General features: G+C 40.3%; 3 protein-coding genes across 6 annotated transcripts; 2 read left to right on the top strand and 1 right to left on the bottom strand.

The window, feature by feature from the left end:
• Nucleotides 1–1982: 1982 nt before the first annotated feature.
• On the top strand, nt 1983–20103 carry LOC114877691 (putative epidermal cell surface receptor). 4 transcript variants are annotated; one of them, XM_029190613.2, is made up of 13 exons: nt 1983–2312; nt 13297–13845; nt 14042–14335; nt 14401–14593; nt 14673–14887; nt 14959–15314; nt 15449–15713; nt 16514–17833; nt 18054–18252; nt 18418–18916; nt 18989–19349; nt 19444–19649; nt 19780–20103. In XM_029190613.2, the coding sequence occupies exons 1-13, from the start codon at nt 2207–2209 to the stop codon at nt 19870–19872; spliced, it is 4656 nt and encodes a 1551-aa protein (XP_029046446.2). In that variant the 5' UTR covers nt 1983–2206; the 3' UTR covers nt 19873–20103. The 4 variants fall into 4 exon arrangements, with proteins under 4 accessions (XP_029046446.2, XP_029046447.2, XP_029046448.2 ...); XM_029190614.2 differs by having other exon boundaries at nt 19456–19649; XM_029190615.2 differs by having other exon boundaries at nt 19444–19674; nt 19780–19871.
• A 300-nt stretch (nt 20104–20403) lies between these two features.
• On the bottom strand, nt 20404–21712 carry LOC114877693 (probable phospholipid hydroperoxide glutathione peroxidase). Its single transcript, XM_029190618.2, has 3 exons — nt 21607–21712; nt 21448–21515; nt 20404–21247 (listed from the first exon to the last, which is right to left on the bottom strand). Exons 2-3 carry the CDS (start codon nt 21452–21454, stop codon nt 20643–20645), a joined length of 612 nt encoding a protein of 203 aa, XP_029046451.1. The 5' UTR covers nt 21455–21515; nt 21607–21712; the 3' UTR covers nt 20404–20642.
• A 144-nt stretch (nt 21713–21856) lies between these two features.
• On the top strand, nt 21857–23852 carry LOC114877692 (pre-mRNA-splicing factor ISY1 homolog). Its single transcript, XM_029190617.2, has 4 exons — nt 21857–22405; nt 22487–22509; nt 22588–22906; nt 22983–23852. Exons 1-4 carry the CDS (start codon nt 22403–22405, stop codon nt 23352–23354), a joined length of 717 nt encoding a protein of 238 aa, XP_029046450.1. The 5' UTR covers nt 21857–22402; the 3' UTR covers nt 23355–23852.
• The last annotated feature ends 643 nt before the right edge of the window (nt 23853–24495 follow it).

Raw genomic sequence — 24495 nt, forward strand, 5'->3', positions numbered from 1 at the left:
TCTATGACAAGTATTAAAATTTATGTAATTATTCTAATTACTCCCTGGAATTTTGATGACTTAAAATTCCACGAATTCCCTGAAAGGAATTTGTAAAACCCTTATGCTGGAATTCTATAATTGAAGGGTTGGATGCAAGAAACAGACAGCTTCATTTTCTTTAGAAATAAAAATTTTGTTATATGTTTAAGAAAAAAAATTATTTAAATAGTTCCTTTCAATTTCTGTAAAATTAGTAAAAATAAGTTGCCTGATTCTTGCATTCAACTCTTCAATTCATGGATAAAGAATTGAAATGTTTAATTAATGCTGATGGTTGTTCCTTACCAAATATACAAGAAGGGGCATTTAAATAACAGATCACCTGAATAACTGATATGACTAATTTTGTCATAGGTGGAGGCGTAGAGGAGATATAAAGATACATACAGGGTGTCTCAATTAAAAAACACCATCATTAAAATCCATTTTATTAAATATTGGAAATGACGATCATTTACTTGTAAATCGTTTTAATTTAGAAAAAAAATTAGATTTCCGAAATATATAAATTCATCTCCCTGTGTATTGAAATTCGTAACAGAATAATTAAAAAGTCATGTTGTAAATTACTTACATGAAATCAGAAGATCAACAGCCTAAGCACAGTACTCTACTGGATACGGCATGACGATCTACGCCTGCGATTTTTCAAATTCGCCATCTTTGAGAATTAACCACTTCTCCCCCTGGCGAAGGGCACCGAACTAAGCTGTTCCACACACTACAGTGTCTACTGCATTATCTTATACACAATATATCTTTTTTATTAATTAATTAGTTCAGTTTACAAATACAAACTTGCATGTATCTAAAGAATATGTACAAAACATACAAAGAAATACAACTAAAATTATTTAGTATAATTATAATTATAAAATAGTTATAATTATAATTTTAATTATAAAATAGATAAAATAATACACAAATACAATGTGTAAGTTACTTATTAACTGGTTTCGTTCAAAAATTAAATTTTACATTCAGTTACATAAGTTTAATATTCGGACACCGCAGATTCATGACAATCGAAAACCCTTAATGTCGGTTCCCTTCGCCAGGGGGCGAAGCGATTAATTCTCAAAGATGGCGATTTTGAAAAATCGCAGATATACCATATCCAGTTATACAGGGTGTCCAACGACTACGTCAACAACCGAATAGGGATGATTGACAAGGTGATTCTAAACAACATTTTCCTTTGCCAAAATGTTGATTAAAACTTCGTTTTCGAGTTATTAACAAAAAATAGATCAGTGCACTACTCCTATCCCTGAAGAAGTAAACCTGTGGTTAGATTGCAGTTTCCCGGGTAATTGATCTCGACTACTTTATCGGATAAATCAAGGTCGGAGAAGACGATAGGAAGTGTCCCGAGGTCACTTAAAGACTAGCTATTCTAGCTGATAAGTTGGGTTGGGTTAGGTTATTTTTTGGATTCGAAATTATCGGAAAATTTTTGAAAAATTGTGATTTTTTAAAATGGCCATAACTTTGTAACGCCACGTGATATCGACCTCGAGATCAATTACCCGGGAAACTACAATTCAACTAAACCTACCAGAGCGGCCAAATGACCGCTTTTGAGACTTTAAAAATAAATGTTTTCTAATTAATACATGACTATTATTTTGTGTTTTATTGCCCCTACTAAATTTTGTATTATTTATAATCAATTGGAAAACATATAACGTTTATTTGAAAAGCGGTCATTCGACCGCCATCGGTAGAATAAGGTATATATAAAATGTCGGTAGGTTTAGTGCTAAGGTCCACCATTATTCCAAGGCCCGCCAATATGTCCGTCGTGTTGGAATCAGCCTGTAACAAGGTGAGCGTAGAGAATTCTCTGGCTGGTCGGAGAGGAGGAATGAAAGGCAAGCAAGAACCACAAGGAGGAGGTAGATCCCGCTCACCGGTGCACTTCACCTCCGGCCTCGGCACGGATCGCGAGCGAATCGACCGACGAATCAGTGAACCGAGTGAATTATCCCGTGAATTATTATTTTTTGTGCCTACAGTGTTCGATACCCTGTTGTGATAGCCGAAAGGTTTTTTTATTCTGTTTGATCGATCGTTGCCCACTGGCAAACGATAACAGATCGATTAAGAGGACCTGGTGTTTCGAGCGTGTTTTAAGTGGAACTGTGCAGAAGAATGCGGTAGGATGCGTATCCAAGAAAGATGTTTTCTGTACGCGGTCGTAGGACTTTGTCAAGTCGTCCTCATCTCGTCCGCAGTCGACGTCGAGCCAAGGATACAAACCACCATCGGTGAGTCCTCACGGATCGGATTGTCTGCTGTTTTTGCGACGCGATTTAATGGGTGCCGACGGGGATCTTGGTTTCTTATGGCACCCAGGTGTCCGTAATTCTGAGCCGTCTATCAATTTGATGGTGTCTAGAAATTTTTAAATATCTATTGTCTTTTATATCTCTTTCACAATGATTTAGTATAAAGAATACTGAGAAATGAAAAAACATACTGATATCGACTATCAATGTGTCGTTTGACCCCTGATAATTCTACCTACTATGTCGCTGCAATTTATTGATACCTAGTATCAGCGCGTTTGCTGACCCCTGATGAAACCAACTGCAATGATGGTGAAAATCAGAAATATTTTCTCTTGCGACTTGGAGAAAAACTTTTATTTTTATTAGTTTCAATTGTCTATCGCTGTAAAGTATACTTTGTAATAATGATTCGCAATTTCTTACGTAACGGAACATTAACGCCCCGTAAGTTGACGTGAAACGCTACCGTATAAGAAGAGTATCGCCGAACGAGATAACGGTAATTCGTATAAAATCGGTGAAAAATACTTGGTCGCATAGGTGTTCGATGACTAATAGCGTCCGTCCGAATAATATATCTTCCACCGTGAAATCGTGACTTCCGCTCGACCGGCCACGCCGGCTTTTCCCATGTCCCAGGAGAGATTTTTCCCAAAAAGGGGAAGAGGATTTCGCCGATGGAGGACGATCGAGTTGAGAAATCGACTCGAGGTTGCCCACTGACACGAATATCGGCTGCTGTCGATGGAAATCGCGCGACACCGTCCTGATTTAATGTCCGCCACTCTCGTCAATCAAATTATATAGAAATTCAATTATAAAATTAATCTCCTCTGAGATTCGCAATTAACTAAATAAATTTTTCAAATTAAATTTGAACTTCATTTTTAATTTTAAACCAATTAATATCCAATAAGTCCAAAAATAAATAAATCAATTTTTCAAATTAAATTTGCACTTCATTTTTAATTTTAAATCAATTATTATCCAATAACTGTAGATATAAACAGAGGGTGAAAAGGAAATTATTATAAAGTTACGATTGCTTCTATCGTTCTATATTAAATAAATTAACTTTGTTATTGTCAACTTTCTCGTTTAATCACCAGTCACCGAGGAGAACAACGTCAGTTCCATAAAAGCGACGCAGAAAAAACACGTGCCAGCAGCGATGGTGGACCGTAAACTCGTGTTTATCGTGTGGAAAGTTCGTGGCAGCGATTACTTTCCACGAGGGAAGATTCCAGAGGGGAAATCGAGACCCTTGCCACGCAATTCTTCAGTGTTTTTGCTGTTCTACCCGTTACCTCTTCCTTGGAATCTCTAACAACCTCGTCAAACCCTGTCGTTCGAAAACACGACATCGAAACGTCCACTTTTCTTCCTCCTCTTTAGTTCAAGACGATCCTACGTCGTTTCTTTTTTCCTTGAATCAACAATTACCTGGAACATGTTTCATCACTCGCACGCAAAGCCTTGGAAAATTATATTAACCAGATTTTTCTAAATTAAAATTTTCAGAATTATTTCTCGAGTATTGAGGAGAATGATTAGGAACTCCTCCTCCTATGTTGCAAAATTTTATTTTATTTTTATACAAAATTTCGATACCCTTATGATCTCATAATTTCATTCCTTTAACTTATTAATTTTCTCAATTTGTTGCAACATTACGACGGAACAAATAGTCGACGAAGGAAACCGGTTTCACAGTTGCCTTTTAATACGTCCTCTCTAATATGTACAAGTTAGAGCCACTCCAGCAGAAACTACACGCAAAAGTGTGCTTCGTTATCGGTACACATATCGAGGGGAAAAAGGGGGCCACCCGTTCGAATCGATCCTGTGCTTTCGCACGTGTACCTCGTTGCTTTGCGACTCGATCGAGAAGGTAAACAGAAAAGGTGAAGTCTGGGAGGTGTTCGTGTTAGCTGGTGTACGGTTGGCAAACTGGTTGATACGCTCTTACGAACGTCCTTGGGGAAAAACGGAAGGTGGAATTGTTGCTGAGAAAAATAGGAAGAAAAATGGTATGGTTCGACGGACCTCATAGAGAGGCACGAAAACACTTCAATTTGGAAATGTTATAAAAGTGTCAATGACAGGTAGTAAAAGTTCTCGAAGAATTTAACTTCGCCAAAAGATTATATCTAAAGAAATACCCAACTCAGGCCGTGTCATAAACCATGGTCCCTTGGACCTGTCGTCGCTGGATGAATTTCTATTATTAGTAGAACATTCGCTTCAGAGAAACCCATGAATAGGACACCTGTCTCTTGCACCATGGGGAAACCCTGGTAGTCATTGTACCTGGTACCTGCTGTGAATCTTCAAGTTGTGTAGGAGAGGGGAGAAAAAGACGTTTCAGAGGGGCTGACAACATAATACTCTCATAATACTGCAATTTGGAACGCATGCCGGGCGACCGCTTGCGAGAACGCTGTCACCGATCATCTCGCCGCCACCTAGCGGTCCCCGACCCGAACTAAAGGTGTCCGGGGAGATGAAACCCTCTCTCCCCCTACACTAAACGTTTACAGTTGGTTTAGCAGAACTTGAAATAGAAAAAGTGATACTTTGCTCTTCACAGAGAAAGATTAATAATGTTATCCATCTAGTATGGTTGCCCACAGAAGGGTTAACCGCATAACTTACCATCTCCTCTCATCGTCATGATACTTGTTTATAGAACACGGTGTCCTAAGGATAAATCCTCAGAAAAATGCATTAAGTTTGCACAAAAATTCTGTGACGGAAGTTCTCTCTGTTTCCATCTGCACACGAATGGAATCATTAGAGGGCTCATCTCTTTCTTCGCCTGGATCACACAATGGACGAGATTATTAACGAAACAATGAAACGAATTTCACGAGCGAATGTAGGTTGCCTGGGTAGATTTACTAGATAACCATACGAGTTTTCATTCAGGATTCTGTACACGAGGGGATTAAGTAACTCTTGTCTGTAATCGAACGAGGAATACCTATGTGCATTATCGTGTAACATTTCTTTGAAACTCTTCACGATTTCTATAATAGTTTAGAAAGAAACAAGAATCGTTTTACTTTTTTACAAGTGCATTCGTGTTTCAAATGAAATTGCATATTTCTGAGAAATTATATCGGTATCGACGGTTCGTGAGATATCTTCATAACTTTGTTTCGTATAAAAAAATTTGAAACATCTCACGTATCGTTGATAGCAGTAGATTAACTACTTTTTATCTGCATCATGCTGTACAGTGAACGTTACACTTTAACAATTCAGGTGAAAGAAACGGAAAAGGATAGATCCGATCTAAATCGCGAAGCAGCAAGCGTGGTTCGCATCTCACCAGGTAAAGCGTGAAAGATTTTTAATTGCATCCCGAGCGAGCAAAGGAATCATTCAGGTCCGTCCTTCGGTTCGCTTGGAAAGGCATACTCGCGCGTGCACCGCTTGCACCATCTTGCCGCAACGTTCTCCCCCGACAGATACGCGTCTCTCGCGGACGAGCCGCTAATTAAATGACGATTACGTTTCTCTGATATGTATAATCCTTCTTTTTCTTTTTTTTTTTTCATTCGCGCAACAAGCAACGACTTTCTATTTCGTCTACCACCGATCCCACGCGAGAGACTGTTCTCGTTTGAATCCCGTTCACACGTGCCTCAGGAGAATCCAAATCATTTCATTTTTTATTTAATCCTGAAATAAAATCTTTTCTTTTATTAGTCCTTGGACGACAAAGACGAGTTTTCGTAAAGACGACCTATTTTAAAAATTTTTATCAATGTTTTCCTGCGAATTTTACTATTGTTTTTATTGGAAAGAACAAAGGCATTAGAAATTAACAAGGATCCCTGAAGGTCTCTTAAAGAACGCTATCTGGCGAGATAACCTGGTTAACGGTACCATAAATACGCGAGTGAAGGTATTCTCTTCTTTATATTCTCAACACATAGCTCCCTTTGATGTCTTTGTTACGACTACTTTACAATGCTGTACCCTGATCATCTGCATAACCTGTTTACCCATGCTGGGAAAAATAGTGATTGAATTTATCACCCGAAAGGAATTAGGATACTCGAATAATATCCAACTATGACAAATATTCATTAATAGAGATTTTAATAAATTGCTTAATCTGTCAGTTGGAATATTACAAAACAAAGATATGCTTAAACGAAGGATATTTAATAGGAGAAAACAAGAACAATTGTTTAACCACGGTAATTAATTCAGCTGGTGACGTTTACCGCTCATTGTTCCTCGTCCAAAGAGCACGACTTTCACTCAATGACCATTGGACATTGGCGCAGCCCGAGGGACGATAATTAAGTTATCGGTATCGCTGATCTATTTGTCGGGACCGTTCAATTTTCACGTAACTTTCCCTTTGATCGACTTTCCTACGCTCTTTCGGATCACGCGAGAACACAATGGGAAGAAATGTTTTCTGAACGTTGAATAGGTGCTGAGGATCGCGTGATTAACAAGGGACATTACCCAATCGACACACGCCGATTTTGATGCCCTTTGAGTATGATATAGAACTCAAAAAAATATTTGACACGTATTTTTTTTTTATTGGCAATCGTCCATGACAAAAATAGATTATTTTTCAATATATTTTTTAAACAAATAAATTTATCAAAAAGGTGGCTACATAGAAAAATTTGCTGTTCAAAAACACACAAATTCCATTTGGAATTTTTCCCTACACCTAATAGTTCCTGAGATATTCAAGAAAATATGTTTTGCAACCCCAACTTTGAGGGCTATTTTCACCCCTTCAGCATGGACGATTGCCGATAAAAAAAAATACGTGTCAAATATTTCGGCGTGTGTCGATTGGGTAATGTCCCTTGTCAGTGACTATAGTTTCCTTAGAAATAATATTTTGAGAATTTTTCGAGGTCTTTGAGAATCGAAGACCGTGACTTTGCAAAATTTCACACTTTCAGAATTGTTTTCTCCTATATCGTTATATTTACCGGGGAAAACTGACTTGATCGCGAACCGTACACCGGGTATACGATATTACTCAAGCCTCGTGCACGCGAGCACACCTATTACATTCTGCTCGCGTAGAACACGACGATCGTCGTAGAAGCGAGGGCAGAGAACTCTTCTAGGCTTCGAGTCTGCAGCTCGTCTTGTCTTTAAATCGATCATGGTTACTTCGTTGCCTAGAGACGTTCCGCTTCGTTTCGCTTCTCCTAACGCGCCGTGTTTTCCACGAATAGAAAATAGCTACGTCTATCATTTACATATTATAAATGATCTAATTTAATATAAAAACGTACGAAACTATACGAGAGTGTCAAAAATTCCGCGTGTCTCTTCAATTTTTTATTATAAGAAAAATATATCAAGAATAACCTGGTGAGTGTTAAAAATTCACATCGACCCACGTAATTCTACATTATTCCTTTAATTACACGTTGTTGATAATGAAAAAACTCGCTGAGACCGTAAAATCAAGTTTCTAACGGGACGGTAGGTAGCTGTGACTCGGAGATTTCAACGCCCGCATGCGAACGATCTTTTATATATAGATTACTTAGCGATTTCTATTCGAAAGCATTGGTCGCAATATTGGAAAGTGTAGAAATTTCGTAGAAAGAAAAAGTAAAACCTATCGCGAATCCTTGAAATAACAAATCTCGACAGACGTTACGTTTATTTATTTATTATGTTTTTAATAAATTACATTCTCCGTTTTTGAAATACTCTGAATCAGTTGAAATATAACGCGATTTGAAGAAACTTCGATGCTCGCACAGGAACGATCCATAGTTCACGAGTGGATTTTTAAAGAATCCGAAGTGTTGCACTCTCGAACGATGGAGAATCGATAAACTGGTTGCATCATAAACACTTGCGGTCGATACTATTATTCAACCTCTGGATTTATTCGTCGTGTTAACTGGAAAGGTGGAGTTGCAACAAAGTGAAAGCATAATATCAGATCACCTAGATATGGCTGATAGATTTTATCCATTTAATTAGCTAATATTTTGGAAATAATTCACTGAACTGTATTGCAAGATTATATAAATTTGACAGATTGTCAAATGAAACGAGAGATTTCCTACTGGTCTACAAAGCAACAGATTCGAAGGAAGATAAAAGATATGGAACAGAGTTGCAGAGCAATGATTCGATTTGCCTTTCGCATTCCAGTATCGCGAGGCTCGTTCTTCCTGCGATGGGAACCGTTAGTTTCATGGGACCAATGCTTATGCCAGTATCTTCGATACGAAAACAGAAGGATAGAAAACAGAGACAATGGACGGCGATCGATCGCAGAGATACTGCTATAGAAAGTCGGGCAAAATTGTACTTATTACCTGACTTTATAGATCTGTTAATCGAAGATTTCCAAATGAAAAAATCAACTTCACGATTGCTGAAGGATCTTATGAAACTCTAAGACAATGGTTTGTCTTCAACCTACAGTATCATATTTGAAGGTAGGAAACGAATTCCTCATCGAGGCGTAGGCTCTTAAAATGCCACCATTCCAGCCCTTTACTTTTCATCTTTCAACTGGAAAACTAAAATGCGCTATTTTTTCTCGCATTCCGTCGAGACTGGTTTTCGTGCGTTTCGAAAGAAGTCATTTGCCTCGCTCGATCGAGCAATAATCAAGGTATCGCGTTGTAGAAGGATGGAATTTTAAAACGTTCCAATATTAGAAGAGAATATTTATAAAACTATCATGGATCACTGAATATTAGATTCCTCGTGTTACAAAAATGAACATCGTAATCGGGAACGAAGCTATTAGAGATCAATCATGGAAGAAAGAAGACGAGATTCCGATCGTTTAGTTACATTGCAAACCGTTATTTACCTCATCCAAGCAGAATGTGAGGCGAGCACGCGATAGGGAATCAATCGCTTTCAATCGGGAGGTAAAAGCCAGGGAGAACTATCGTGCAGAACGTAAAAGTCGCTTGGAAAAGTCTGACGAGTTAACCAGTGAAATGTAACTCACCAAGTAAAAGAGCGCGTACGTTTGCGAAAGAAGTAGCGCGTGCAGAAATCCACCGGCTTCTTCCTGAACACTTTTGCCATTTTGTCATTGACAACTAAATTTTCTGTAATAAATTATTCGCGTACTCGTGCGCAATTCTGATCGAAGTAAAGAGGATATAAAAAGATTTTACAATTTTCACGGTGGAATTTCAATATTGAGAGAATAAATGATTGATATTATATAGGTGGTCTGGAAAGCGATTCTTAACGAGTCATCGGTCGTTGAGAAAGAAAAGAAAAGAGAAAAAAGAAAAACTTAAAGTCACCGTAGCGAAACGTGATGTATGGAACGAAATAATGATCATGCGGCGAGTAGCAAGTAGGATAGAATACCGTATGGTCAAAGGCATGCTCAGTGACCGACTATTTGAACCTACCTCTTTCTCCTCGTCTCTTTGCCTCCGGGCTACTCCGTTCAGTTTCTGTTTCTCTTTTTTCTTTCTCCACCTTTCATTTTGCTCTCGTGCCTTTCGTCTTGAAAGAAACTGTTCGGGGAACAATTAATTATTGTAGAATGTTCTAGAATGATGATCTAAAAATGAAGATATTAAAACGTTGGGATGGTGGATGGTCTCACCTGAGATAGAGGAATGCTGGGATATTAGGGCGCTGGTATATTGGGACGTTGGAATATTTGGGCGCTGAAATTTTGGACGCTGGGATACTGGGCGCTGGGATATTAAGATGCTAAAGTTTTGGGCCCTGGGATGCCAGAGCGCTGAAATTTTGGGCGCTGGAATGTTGGACGCTGAGATACTAGGGCGCTGAAATTTTGGACGCTGGGATATTAGGGCGCTGGTATATTAGGGCGCTGGTATATTGAGACATTGGAATATTTGCGCGCTGAAATTTTGGACATGAGATACTAAGGCGCTGAAATTTTGGACGCTGGGATACTGAACGCTGGAATATTCGGACGCTGGGATATTGGGCGCTGGGATATTAGAACGCTAAAGTTTTGGATCCTGGGATGCCAGAGCGCTGAAATTTTGGGTGCTGGAATGTTAGACGCTGAGATACTAGGGCGCTGAAATTTTTAACGCTGAATTATTGGACATTGAGATACTAGGGCGCTGAAATTTTGGAAGCTGGGATACTGGGCGCAGAAATATTTGGGCGCTGGGATATTAAGATGCTAAAGTTTTGGGCCCTGGGATGCCAGAGCGCTGAAATTTTGGGCGCTGGAATGTTGGACATTGAGATACTAGGGCGCTGAAATTTTGGACGCGGGGGTCCTGGACGCTGGGATATTAGGACGCTAAAGTTTAGGGCCCTAGGATGCGAGAGCGCTGAAATTTTGAGCGTTGGAATACTGGGCGCTAAAATACATAAAAGTTGAGATATTTGACGCTAGAATATTTAAACCCTGCGATATTAAAACGTTAGAATACTAGAATGCTGAGATATCCGAGCGCTGCGACAGAAATCCACCAAAGTACCATTTCTTTGAAGCACCTTATATATACCTTACTCCCAGTGTGCTCGTTTACCTGTCAGTCGGTCGACTTCAATCCCGAAGTACCTCTTAAATCTCCTTTTTCTGAAAGTTAACTTCACAAGGAAGCATTCCGCGCTTCCTGAAAAGGACAAAAGGTGATCTGTTCACGGTAAAGGGATTACCTCGAAAGAAAATTTGCTCGCCGACCTCGAAGTGCTAAATTATCATCCGTTTAGACACAGCCAACTTATATGTATACCCAGTAAAACGTTTCTCTCCCGTTCCTGTGTTTACATCATCGTCTACCTGGAACTACTACGGTTCAAGGTCTTGTTGAGCGAGGATAGAGGCTGTGCTTGAAGGGTTTTGCTAGCTTACGATTGGATATTCCAAGAAAATAGACGAGAACCTTGCGTCTATTCTTATCAATATTTTTAACTCTTTTTATCAAACAAGAAAAAATTCCAAGAAAGATAATAAAAATTGTATAATACCAAGGCTTCTCGTGTTAATTTTCTCGTGAAAATTAATTAGTAAGAAAAGTGTTAGAAAATGATTGATGATTAATTACTTCATCCTCAAAATTGCGCAATCGTGGTAAGCAACAATGAGGTAGGTTCACACAAGAAAATACGCTGTCCACGGTGGGTTCATGGACGACGCGGGACTTCCGGTGACGAGCAAGCCGAGTGAAGATCCTTTTAATGCACGATGAGTAATTCCGCGTTCCACGGCCGGCTTTCTTGGACATAATCACTTTGTGTCCGAAAGCAACCTGTTCCTCGCAAACGGAAACGGATCTTGTCACTGATAACCCTACAAACAGCTGTTTCCGGTCCTAGTAAACCGTAGACTTTTCCTAAATCCTCCATTCAAAGTATATCTAACATTTATAAAACACCTAGTAATCTAATATTACTCTAAAAACAAAAAAAAATATTAAAGAAAAACATCATTCTAAAGTCCTTGCAATTTAATGAAATGAATTGCTATGAAAAACAACGTGAAACGTGTTCATAATGAGAAATAGAAGCGGCTCAATGATGTAAGCAGCATCGAAATACCGTTCGCTGCAATGAATCGCAATTACCAAACATTACCGGCAAACATATACCGTAACTTTAGAACCATAATTCTGACCAACCGGTACGGAATCGTGTTGTGCACGCGATCGTCTGTAAAATATCGGTATCGTTCCACTGGTCGTCCTTCGATCCGATGGATCCTTTTCACCCTTCTCTCTGAATCACGATATCAGATATTAATTGCTAAATGCATCGATCACTGCTGACCGCCATGATACACCTCATTAATTTCTAATTACAAAATAAATAAATTTGTGTAAAGTAATAAATATGTTAGGTTAGGGTACACAAATGTACGGTCGAACACTGCTGACCGCCATGATGCACCGCATTAATTTCTAATTACAAAATAAATAAATTTATGTAAAGTAATAAATATGTTAGGTTAGGGTACACGAATGTACAGTCGAACACTGCTGACCGCCATGATACACTGCATTAATTTCTAATTAAAAAATAAATAAATTTATGTAAAGTAATAAATATGTTAGGTTAGGGTACACGAATGTACAGTCGAACACTGCTGACCGCCATGATACACTGCATTAATTTCTAATTAAAAAATAAATAAATTTATGTAAAGTAATAAATATGTTAGGTTAGGGTACACGAATGTACAGTCGAACACTGCTGACCGCCATGATACATCGCATTAATTTCTAATTAAAAAATAAATTAATTTATGTAAAGTAATAAATATGTTAGGTTAGGGTACACGAATGTACGGTCGAACACTACTGACCGCCATGATACATCGCATTAATTTCTAATTACAAAATAAATAAATTTATGTAAAGTAATAAATATGTTAGGTTAGGGTACACGAATGTACGGTCGAACACTACTGACCGCCATGATACATCGCATTAATTTCTAATTACAAAATAAATAAATTTATGTAAAGTAATAAATATGTTAGGTTAGGGTACACGAATTTACGGTCTTGGAATACGTCGAGATAGGGAGCCGGATTTCTTTTCGGGCCACGTCGATATGTATGCACATGGCAAGCAGAAAAGGAGACCATCACCTACTTACACGTTAAATCGTTACGTACTGTATCTTGGAACGAGCGACCCACCGCATCAGGTGGATCCTGATGACGAACATCGGCCTCGTGTGAACCGGTCGCACCGTTACGCTTCCCCATTCATGCGATGACGATTAAAAGTCATGGTCACCTCGACTTTCGATAGGGGTCGGCCAATCCGGTTACCTTCCCGTTGGGGCACCGGTAAAAAACCTCGGGAAAAATGCTCCGCGAAGGGCGATTTTATTTAGAATTCAAGGTTCCTTTTAAATGAAAATAAGAAACGCAATAAGAAATTAAGAAAAATGCAATTTATCGTTTTGCTATGCTATAAGAGTCAAATGATTTTTATGGAAATGAAAAGTTACCTTGAATTTACAGGTACCATCGTTGACGAGGTGCCAGGTGTTCAACCCCTCCTCGGTGAAGCGAAGAATGAGACCAACGAACGGAAGTCCGAGTACCCGACTAAGGATCAAGACTCGAAGACTACGGTAGAGCCAAAGAAGAAACCGGTGGACTTTAAGATCAAAACCGATCAGAAGTACCAGAAAATCATCAAGGACGATGATTCGAAGCGTGGAGAAGCGAGTGACCCGACAGCGACGACCTCGATGTCGTCAAAAGCAGAAGAAACCACCGTGAGGTCGATGGACGCGGCTGCGGTCACGGTTCCCTTTCTATTTCATGGAGAGCCTATCGTTACTCCGTCGAACGAAACGATTCTAAGGGAACTGTCGATGATGACTAGCTCTCCGTCGACGTTGGGTGCTACTAGTAGCGCGAAAGAAGCTCGTATGATGGAAGAAACTACACAGTTTAGGGGTAGAGCGTTAAATATCTCGGCGCCGGAGCCAACCAACTCTCTGCACTCGAATATTACTGACCTGAGTGACGTTAGCATGGACGATGATGATAAAGAAGTCGAAGGTAATTAATTTATTAAAGGATGAATCGTCTGCGACCTTTTATGCAACTGTACAGTCACCTGCAACGATGGCCATGCAATTGTACAGCCCCTTGCAATGATGCCTCCTTTTGCCAAGGGGAACTTGTAGAGAAGAGGCTTCCTACTACTTTTCTGTCTTTGTCAAGTAATTAACACCTGAAAATTATATTCCCACAGGTGGCGAATATGTAGCATCTCATAACGAAAGCGCCGTAAACATCTCCTCGACCTTGCTCCCCATGGCGACAGTGTGCATGGAAGGAAACCATACCTATTCCATTGGTGAGAAGATCCTGAGAGGCTGCGATGAGAAATGTATATGTGGCGAGGGTGGTATAATAATGGATTGCAAGCCACTTTGCTCCTCGCCATACGTCAGGGCCAACAGAGGAATCGAGGACCCATTGTGCCAGGAGAAATTGGTCACCGAAGAACCATGCTGCGCGATTTTAGTCTGTGCTGCTGATTCAGGTGAGCCTTCAGCATGATTATATATTAAAATGAATGTTGTGATCATATAATTTGGAACAATTTAGCACCTGAACCAGAGGAGACCTGCGTTTTTGGGAACAAGACAGTGATGAGAGGTCAACGAGTAGAGGATGGCTGTTCCAGAGTGTGCATCTGTGAAGCTGGAGGTAACCTTAAGTGTCAAGCAAGATGTCCACCAAATGACACGACCTCTGCAACCAATCAGCACGACCGTTGCGTTGTTCTCACTGATCCAAGGTACTAAAATCCTCCTTACCATCAGGATCATCATCAACACCGTGATTAATTTAAAGTTCCCATTGTCTTTCTTCTCCAGGGACTCCTGTTGCACGATCACCCTCTGCGACGTCACTCTAGGTGACCATGAGATCAGACCAGAAGTTTCCAGCGCCCTGACCGTGAATCTCACTGATGTCAAGGTCCTAAACTCCACAGCAATCAAATTAAAATTATCCGCAAAGAATCCTCAAGATGTCACCGTCGAAATATCTGACAATAATCACGTGTGGAGGCAGCAGAAACCCGACAAAGGTGAGGGCCATTTTCAAGATAACTTGAATTTAACCATCCAGCTTACTCAAAGACAAACGTTCTCAACCCAGAGGGTATCTTGTCGAATCTGGAACCCGCCCATTCGTACTACGTGCGGGTGATCGAGGGAAGTCGAACTGGCCCGGCTCTGCAGGTCTTCCTTCCCGCGGAAGTGATCAAGACGAACATCTCTGACAAGATGACGGACAAGAGTTCCTGCAGTCACATGGGGAAAACGTACAAGGTGGGAGCTGAATGGTACGACGAATGCATTTCATTCTGCACCTGCGTAGAGGGAGGGAAAACAGAATGCCTGACCATCGAGTGTCCCACGGATTTTGGATTGGACGTATTGGATCCCCACTGCTTGGACTGGGAGACTGTTCCTCCGAATTTCGTTCCTAAACCTCCGCACTGCTGTCCTCAGGTATATCTAAAATGTAAACGTAACTGATTCGATACCAGTTGCGCATACTTAACGATACTTAAATTAACGTGGGTGGGTAATGAGAGATCAAGGACTCTTACATCAGTTCATCATCACTGGAACAACGTTTACAGGAAGTGCGGTGTAGAAATAATGGATCCTGCAATTACGAGGGCAACATGTACGATAACTGGAGCGAGTTACCAACGAACGTGACCGGATGCGAGAAGCGTTGTTACTGCGAGATGGGGAACGTGTCTTGTCAGGCTGCGTGTCCACCGGTCCCAGCTTTGCCACCTGCGACTCTGCCTTGTCCCTCGTATCAGGCTGCCTTAATGCATCTACCTAACGACGAGTGTTGTCTCGAGTGGAGTTGCAGTCATTCCGGTCAGCTCCCAGGTAAATCCTCGCTCCGTTGACAAAGAACATAGAAAAGGAGTCTACTTACATATCACTGGCTAACGCGAGGAAGAACAGGCGTACAGGGTGTTTGAAATGAAAGAGAAACTGATTGTTGTAGAATGACTGAACGTTTTGATGACTTTTGCATGGACCACCCTGTACGTCTATTATCAGGATTTTTGAAAAGTAGCATTTCTGATATCGTTATCGTGGTTTCCCTGGTGGCGGTGACACTACCGTTGACGTCCCTGTAGTATCTATCTTTTGACGGACCGCGAAGAGAATCCGTTAGAGTGGTAATGGGTAGAGGGTTAGGCTTTCTGTCGCGCGGACCTGACTGGAATTTTCCAGTGTAAATGTGAAATGTACATACGTTCAATGATACCCTGAAATTTAGCACATTTCATTATCGCACCATTATCATCAATTTCGATCATGTCATCCGAGACGTTCGTCATTAGTCCAGCTGTATCTGTTACTAAAACCGTGCATCCACCTTGTCCCAGATTCTTTTTATTTGAAGAAACGATCAAAGAACACGAACACGCCAGAATGAGATCCTTTGTACATCTGTAGAACTCTTACATCTAACCATAAGACACTGTACACTGATCCGAACAGGAAGAGGAAAAAGCTGTAAATGCATGCTCTGTACGGCTGCGCTTGTACATACATACTTGGACCCTGTATCGCTGTAAATATGCATGAAGAATAACGGACAGCTCGTCGACACGATTCGATTCGCGACAGCTGGTTTCGACGACCACGTCTGTGACAATGGACTTTGCTTATTGCAGGAACGAACGCGACGCCCGCGTTCCCCGGCCCCTTAGCCACAGAAACGTTCAATCGAGACCCGGTTGACGATAGAAAAAGACCGACTAACAACTCGGGATCGACCGGACCCAGCCAGCAACCGGCACGTGGGACTTCGAAAGACGTTGTTAACGCGAACACAGACACCACCACCACCCACGGACTCTTCCATTACCCCATGGACCCTGGACACCCCACGGTACCGTACAACGGACCGTACAGTCCCGACTACAAACCCACGCATCCCACCGTGGAGGATGTCTTCCATTTGTCCCCTCACACGGAAAAGCCTCCGATCGTTCCTAAAGAAAAGACCGAAAAGTCTAAGTCAAAAGCGGACGCCAAGAAACCAGTCGAACCTATCGCGAAACCGCACAAAGACGACTACTTCCCTGGACCTTTGGCACCTGATAAATTCCCCGACAAGACTATCATCCCTGTGAACTCGAACGAGAACCAACCCTACATACCAGGTCCCTTGAATCCCAACAAACTGCCACCTACCCAGAAAGTCAGTCACCCAACCGCAGATCATCCGCAGTTCGTTCCCCTGAGTCCACATCACGATGGACCACCGTCAGGATTCGCGAGCGTTCCTCAAAACGGTTTTAACGTCCAGCTGGACAACTCCGCGACCGGTCCCGCCTACGTCCCTCCGATGCTAGGCTCGGACAGCGTCGACCCCAACGTGATTGTCCCCGTGAATCCTAAAAAGAAAGCTCCCCCTGGCGACTCGTTCGACGTGGACAAAGGTAAACACTCGGGATTGAACGTTAGACCGAAGCAAGGCCAACGAAATCCTGATCAGGAGATCCTTCCCGAAGAGCTCTATCATCTGATCAATCTTCAACATCCAGGATTGGTACAACTGGAGCATAATCCGCCCGAAGGCCATCCAGGCTTGTACGATATCCATCAACAGATATCCGGTCAGAAACACTCGCCCAACAATCAGATACAGCCAGGGTACTTTGGACCGTCCGCTACCGGACCGAAGAAGCCTTTGAAGCCTCCTCACGTTTACACGCAAAAGAACGAAAACGGCCAGACGACGTATCACATTCACACGCCAGACATACCGAACACGCCACAGCAGATCGAGGAACTGTTAGCACACATCGGCCAACACGATCCTAATCCTGGACCGTTCCAACATTATCCCGGCCAACCGGCCATACCTCATAACGTGCCACCGGCTGGTTCCACCGCCACTCTGCCTCTTCACATTGACGCTCACATACCGCATTCAGGACTCACGCACTTGAACCATCCGTTCGCAGCACAAACGCCCAACCAGTCAGGTTCGTCCCTGTTCGGTAAAATCAACTTTTTTACCTATTGCCGGAGATCATTAAACAAGAGTATCGAATGTCTATCGTTAGAGAATCTTCCAGGATCTCGAGTGTTTCAATAGAGATTCCTGGAAGACGAAGACTTCCCTTTGACATTACTGTTTTAGACTATCTCGTAGGGCATGATGAATGTATGATAGTAACATGGAACTGTCTTGGTGAACTTTAGGCATGGAGCATAACGTGCCATCAGGCTTCCCCTTGCCTGCTACCATACCTGGATTCCCCGCTGCCTCTTCTTCGGACGAGGTCACCGTGCAGATTCTTGAAGCCCTTGACGAGCACACTGTTCGACTCGTCTTCACTGTGCCACAGGTTCTCGTTGGACTTCACGGTCGTGTTGAACTGCGATACACCAATGATAAAACGTACTTTACATCATGATCCAAAGATAATTATAGAATTGATTTTTTGCTCAAGAACGATTTCGTGCTTTACACGTTAGCCATCATTTAGTTGATCAGATTTTGAGCAAAGAATAATTCTACATGAAAATAATAAGTAACTAATAATCTCTTCCCTTTGCCACCCAGGAACTTCGACGTGTCCACCTGGAAATCCCAAGTCTTCGCTCCTCCGAATGACCTGATCGCAACCCCACAGCTGGAGTTCGAATTAGGCGACCTGAAACCATCGACAGAATACAAAGTGAAGATCACTGTGAAGCTGAAAGACCTGGCCAACAGTCCTACCAGCAAGATCTATAGCGTAAGGACTCTGGAGAAGAGAGCCGAGGCAACTACCTTACCACCTCAGATACCCGTCGACGCTGAGCTCCAGGCTACCGAGGTCAATTCCACCTGGATCAACGTGATGTGGAGGAAGTTCACCGAATACGAGTTGCAGTTCATCGACGGCGTTCAGCTGAGATACAAGGAACAGGAGAACAAGATGTACGCTGGTACACCATTGATCCACAGAGCTGTTCGCAATTACGTGATCGAAAATCTGAAACCGTCGACCACTTACGAGGTTGGCATCTACTTCGTACCGTTCCCAGGCCAGTTGACGGAGTTGGTCAGTGAAAAAACGGTAAGCTTCTCCATAACAACTATGGAAACCTGTTTTTCGAGTTGTCTCATCGTCGAGTCTCTTCCTTTACAGATTCACGTGACCACTTCGATGGAACCAGACCCATACTCGTTCGACGTCAAGGTGGAAATTAAAACTATCAAATCGACGGACGTGGAGGTGACGTGGAGCGGTGTACCTTATCCGGAAGACAAGTACGTGAACATCTACAGGGCAATCTATCAGAGCGACAGTGGCAAAGAGGACACGAGTACCTTTAAAATTGCCAAAAGAGATTCTCATCCAAAGACCATCATCAGTGATCTGAAACCAGGCACCAGGTACCGTCTTTGGCTGGAGGTTTACTTGACCAATGGGAGGATCAAGAAGAGCAATGTCCAGGACTTTGTCACCAAGCCTGGTGTCCTTCTACCTGCAACAGTTTCCCAACAAGGTGCGAGAATTAATCAAGATAACTTGTATAAAAACTTAGAATTAAGCTTCTGTGACCTTCGAAGACCTGTTTCTAGCACATACCTTAATAATAGTTCCACTTGCAGCAGGAAAACTTGCATCCCTACCCCTCCACGAAAGTGATTATTATGGTCCCTTGGTGGTAGTGGCTATCGTCGCATCTCTAGCCATCCTGTCGACCTTAATTCTCTTGATGATGCTGATGAAGAGGCGAACTAGCAGTAAGGCTGACATTTCCTCCCGTAAAACCACGTCGGCGTACGACAATCCTTCCTACAAGGTAGAATTACAACAAGAGACTATGGGTAATTTATTCTCATTGTTTTAATGCGATTAACCGATTAATGTCGTACGTGTTAATTTTAAATATTCATTTGTATAATGTTCTAAGATTTTTAATACCTTTTCAGACCTGTGAGGATCCTGTGAACGGTGTATCCAATGGGAGGAACAAGAACTCTGATCACGAGATGGCCACAATAAACGTCAAAGAAACCGCCTGAGGTTCCATAATTTATTGAATTCTATTTATTTGTACGTTCGTTCAGTCCTTTCGTGTTTCTCGATCGATCATCCAGAGGACTTGGTACCCGAATGACGAATGCCAGAAAGTGCCTGCGATTATAAAAAGAAACGATATGCAATAGGAATTTTGAATCACGCAATTCGTTGAACTTACGATTTCGATCAATGATAATGTAATTAAAACTTGTACATAGCGTTATCGTGCGACGTTAAAGATCGCGTTTAGGTGATAAGGTAACCGGTTAAGAGGAGCGCAGTTCACGGAATAAATATCGTTCTATTTAGATAACAGCGAAAGAAAAGACGTAATGTTTCCCTATACGTGCATTACCGACTCATACACATTTATTTTTATGTACTTAATGTGTATTTAAGTCGTAAACAAGCAATCTCACTGGATCACAATGATCCAGCCTACATTTTGTACAGTCTGCATTTACAGTGTTAGAAATTTATACGATAAATAATAAGGTATATTACATTATTTGAATGCGAATCGAATAAAACTGTTTATAAACTGTGAAATGAAGTTTATTCTTAGCGCACCTAGCATATATAATGTCAGAAACTTATTCTAAGCTCGCCTTATGAGAAAACAACTTCAAACTTAGCTAATCATCTAGAAGATACAAAAGATACAATTGTTCTCATAACAGAGCGATAAGACGCAACATTTTCCTGATAACGACGAGTATTATTAAAGTATTGCTAGTCAAGATTGGGTTGAAGCATGCAAAAATATCAAGGTTTAAAAATATTTCTTCAATTCGGATTCCATTTGCAGGGGATCGGTCGTCGGCGCGTATCTAGATACAACTTTTCCTTCTTTGTTTATGATAAATTTAGTGAAGTTCCATTTGATGTTGTCCGTCATAAATCCACTGGCCTGTGTCTTCAGCCATTTCCATAAGGGATGAGCATTATCTCCATTAACATCAATCTTTTCAAAAACATCAAAAGTAACATTGTATTTCTGAATAAAATCTAAGATCTGCTCTGAGCTTCCTGGTTCTTGGCTACCAAACTGATTTGATGGGAAGGCAAGGATCTTCAAGCCTTCCTTCTCGCTGTACTTTTCATACAACTGTACCAGCTCTTTGTAATTTGTGTCTGTTAAGCCGCATTGGCTGGCTACATTAACAATTATGCAAACATGACCACGAAATTTGTCTAACGACACATCGTTGCCATGAATATCTCGAGCATGGAAATCATAAATTGTAGAGGCTTTGCTCCAGTCTTTGTCCTGATCCAAGGGTGCTGAAGTTGTAGCTGGACACTGTTCCTGATTGTTATCTTCACACTTTTCTGCCATAGCACTACAAAAAAGTAGTACTGCCAAAACTCCTAATTCTACAAAAAAAAAATAGTTATATTTAATAGAGAACATTTAAACATCTAAGTAGATGTGACAACTATTCAAAAAAATAGCCGGTAAACGACGACCTTGAACTTATTTACATCTTAATTATCGATAAACAAGTCAAATGTCAGACGTTGTGAAGTTAAGAATAAGAATGAAATTTTTAAACAAATTTTAAGGAACTACTTACTCAACATTCTGCTTGGTAAATATTATCACACTAGTAGAGTTTATCAGAATCAAAGTTTAGCGAATTTCCTGTAAAATCAATTAATCACGATCATACATTATTGTCAATGAATGTTAATTACAATATTTGGGAACAAACAGAAATTAAGTGTATACATACTTGATATCCCTTGGTAAACACGTCCAAACACTGCGACTTGCCCAATGCAAATGCGTCGATCTTTCCTTTGTCCGCAGTCCGCAGTTTTTAAGATTCGCGAAACACACTGACCTCTGTCCAGTGTCCTTGAAACTGCGTCATCATGGGTTCTTGAATGCTCGCAAAATAAAACAACAAAATTTTACCTTGAATTCTAACATGTTTTTGCTATAGTGTTTACTACAATAAAAGAAACATATCATCATAATCTATACATGTAATTCTATCCGGTTATTTATTTATTTAAACTTAAGTAGTTGCGATCGTACTAGTACGATCTGAAATACCGACGTTTAAAAAAGTATAATTTATTATAAACACATAATTCTTATAATAACAAGAAAGGATATTACGGTATTGTAAAGTAATTAATTTAATAAACTAGAAATACTTTACTAGCAGCATTTGTATCCATTTTTTAATTTTATATCGATGCGCGCTTTGAGAACAATCGCCATCTGACGGTGATGAAATTGGCGGCAGTGAAACAAACGTGTGTGTATATAACAACATAACCTCGAAAACACAAAAAAATTATAACCTACAAAATTGTTATGGATTACATTTAGAATGGAATAAAACTTTGCAACATGTACAATAAATAATATAAGAAAACCAAATAATAGTATTGTATAAAAGAACGTTATTTCAAAGGGACTACTGTGTAAATTTTACTGTATTTCTGTATTGACATTGAACCGCATTAAAGTATCATACCCAAATAATTTGTTTAAACTGTTATTTATATTAGACAAAAATGGTAAGTACATAAAAAATGCTGTTACATATGGTATAAGAGTAATATTTGTTCATAGTGTCTAATTATCGTTTTTTGATTCAGGCGCGAAATGCAGAAAAGGCTATGTAAGTGTTCAAAAACATGTTTCTTAAACATTTTCTTTATGATGGATAATGTTTAAATCAATATCAACCTTTTAACAGGACCACGCTCGCTCGATGGAGAGCAGCACAAAGCAACGAAGGAGCTAGAAAAGAACAAGAAAGAAGACCATACTTAGCTTCTGAATGCAGAGACTTACGGAAGGCAGAGAAGTGGAGGATGCAGATAATCAGAGAAATCGCTAAGAAAGTTGCACAGATACAAAATGCCGGTCTTGGAGAGTTTCGTATCCGAGACTTGAACGATGAAATTAATAAATTATTAAGAGAAAAACGGCATTGGGAGGCTCAAATAAAGGAATTGGGTGGTCCTGATTACTCCAGAGTTGGACCGCGTATGTTAGACCATGAAGGTCGTGAGGTAAAAATATGCATGTTGTTGCATTAGAGTTCTTTCCATCAGAAATATAAAGCTAATCGTTGTAACAAATGTTCAGGTACCTGGAAATCGTGGTTACAAGTATTTTGGAGCAGCAAAGGAGTTACCAGGAGTCAGAGAATTATTCGAACAAGAACCACCGCCTCCTCCACGTAAAACACGTGCGGAGTTGATGAAAGACATCGACGCTGATTACTATGGTTACAGAGATGACGACGATGGAATTTTACTACCTTTAGAACAGAAAGCCGAACAAGAAGCAAGACAAAAAGCAGTAGAGGAATGGCTAGCGGAGAACGAAAAGAAATCAGAGGAGGAAGACGAAGAAATCGAAACAACCGCTCAGAAAGCGATACCCTCTCAGCAAGATATTCAGGAAGCGTTACTCGTAAGAAAAAAGCAAGAACTATTAGAGAAATATGTACTTTGACAGATTTTATTCCTTTTTCATTTTTCTTTTGTATGCCTTCGATAACAACTATTTGTAAGTTTATTTGTTTAATTGTATTAGAGTACACTTTTATAAAACGCGACAGATATAATAATTATTATTATTAATTTATAAGTAATAACATTGATTAATGTAATTATTTTGTGCAGTAGACGTTCAAACTTCAATTAATACTTATTCGAGAAAGAGTGCTGTAGATAAAATATAGATAAAAATCCAACGGTAGTCTGTTTATAATCCTCGCGATCCTTACTCTTCTTTTTATTTTTTCTTCTCTTTTCTCATTTTTCTTTTGCGATAATAAGCACCGAACACTCGAGAAAGCGACACAATAGAATAGAACATCAGAGAATAAGACAGTATGAATTTGTGAGAATATCTTCGCTGTGTATACAGATGTATATTCGTACTTGCCAAATGTTATATATTAAATCGCTGCATATCAAATCTAACAGATTAAACGAAAGAGAAAATTAATCATTCCATGCGTTCCTTCCACCATGATCCGATACTTGAAGCGTTTTCTCGATCCAACGATTCTTCGTTCGCGTTCCGCAAGAAAAAGCAAGTCGTATGCTTTAATATATCTTCGTACAATTACAGCTATATCGTAACAAATTGAAGACAGTCAAAGGCATTGAAATTACCCTGAAAAAAGCCCTACTCGTTAATTAATTATCGTAAATATTTCGAAAAAACTTCCCGATCCTGTTGGTAATCGCGTCCGATCGATCAATCCACGACACGAGAACACGAACGTATCTTTTTACTTGGAAAAAAAAAACGTTTTCTCGAATCCTCGACATCGTGCTGTTTATAAACAGACCGTACAATACATAATTATGTTACCAGGACTCAGAAGTCGAAAGTATCCTAATTAAAACGCTAGCTAAAATGGCGCTACGGACTTGAATTTCGCAAAAAGTAGAATTATTCGATCGACTTGTTTTCTAGCGAAGCAACTATTGGACTAACGCAACGACTCTACAATTTATCGAGTATTTATCATCGGCGACGCGTTCTATTAATCGAAAAAGCCGTTTCTCGTTGAAATTGCGTTAATTAGAGAGAGAGGTTATTATCGTAAAAAGAATGTCTGCGGTTGAACGGGAGGACGATT

This window comes from Osmia bicornis, chromosome 15 (genome assembly GCF_907164935.1).
Source record: "Osmia bicornis bicornis chromosome 15, iOsmBic2.1, whole genome shotgun sequence".
NCBI classification, from domain to species: Eukaryota; Metazoa; Arthropoda; class Insecta; order Hymenoptera; family Megachilidae; genus Osmia; species Osmia bicornis.

What these genes read in the sequence shown, in the direction of transcription:
- LOC114877691 (XM_029190613.2), top strand. Translation starts at nt 2,207, where the DNA reads ATGCGTATCCAAGAAAGATGTTTTCTGTACGCGGTCGTAGGACTTTGT. An exon ending in AGTCTGTGCTGCTGATTCAG is followed by an intron (nt 14,336 to 14,400) that starts GTGAGCCTTCAG and finishes GGAACAATTTAG; the next exon opens with CACCTGAACCAGAGGAGACC. An exon ending in CGATACACCAATGATAAAAC is followed by an intron (nt 18,253 to 18,417) that starts GTACTTTACATC and finishes TTTGCCACCCAG; the next exon opens with GAACTTCGACGTGTCCACCT.
- LOC114877692 (XM_029190617.2), top strand. An exon ending in CGAAATGCAGAAAAGGCTAT is followed by an intron (nt 22,510 to 22,587) that starts GTAAGTGTTCAA and finishes ACCTTTTAACAG; the next exon opens with GACCACGCTCGCTCGATGGA. An exon ending in TAGACCATGAAGGTCGTGAG is followed by an intron (nt 22,907 to 22,982) that starts GTAAAAATATGC and finishes ACAAATGTTCAG; the next exon opens with GTACCTGGAAATCGTGGTTA.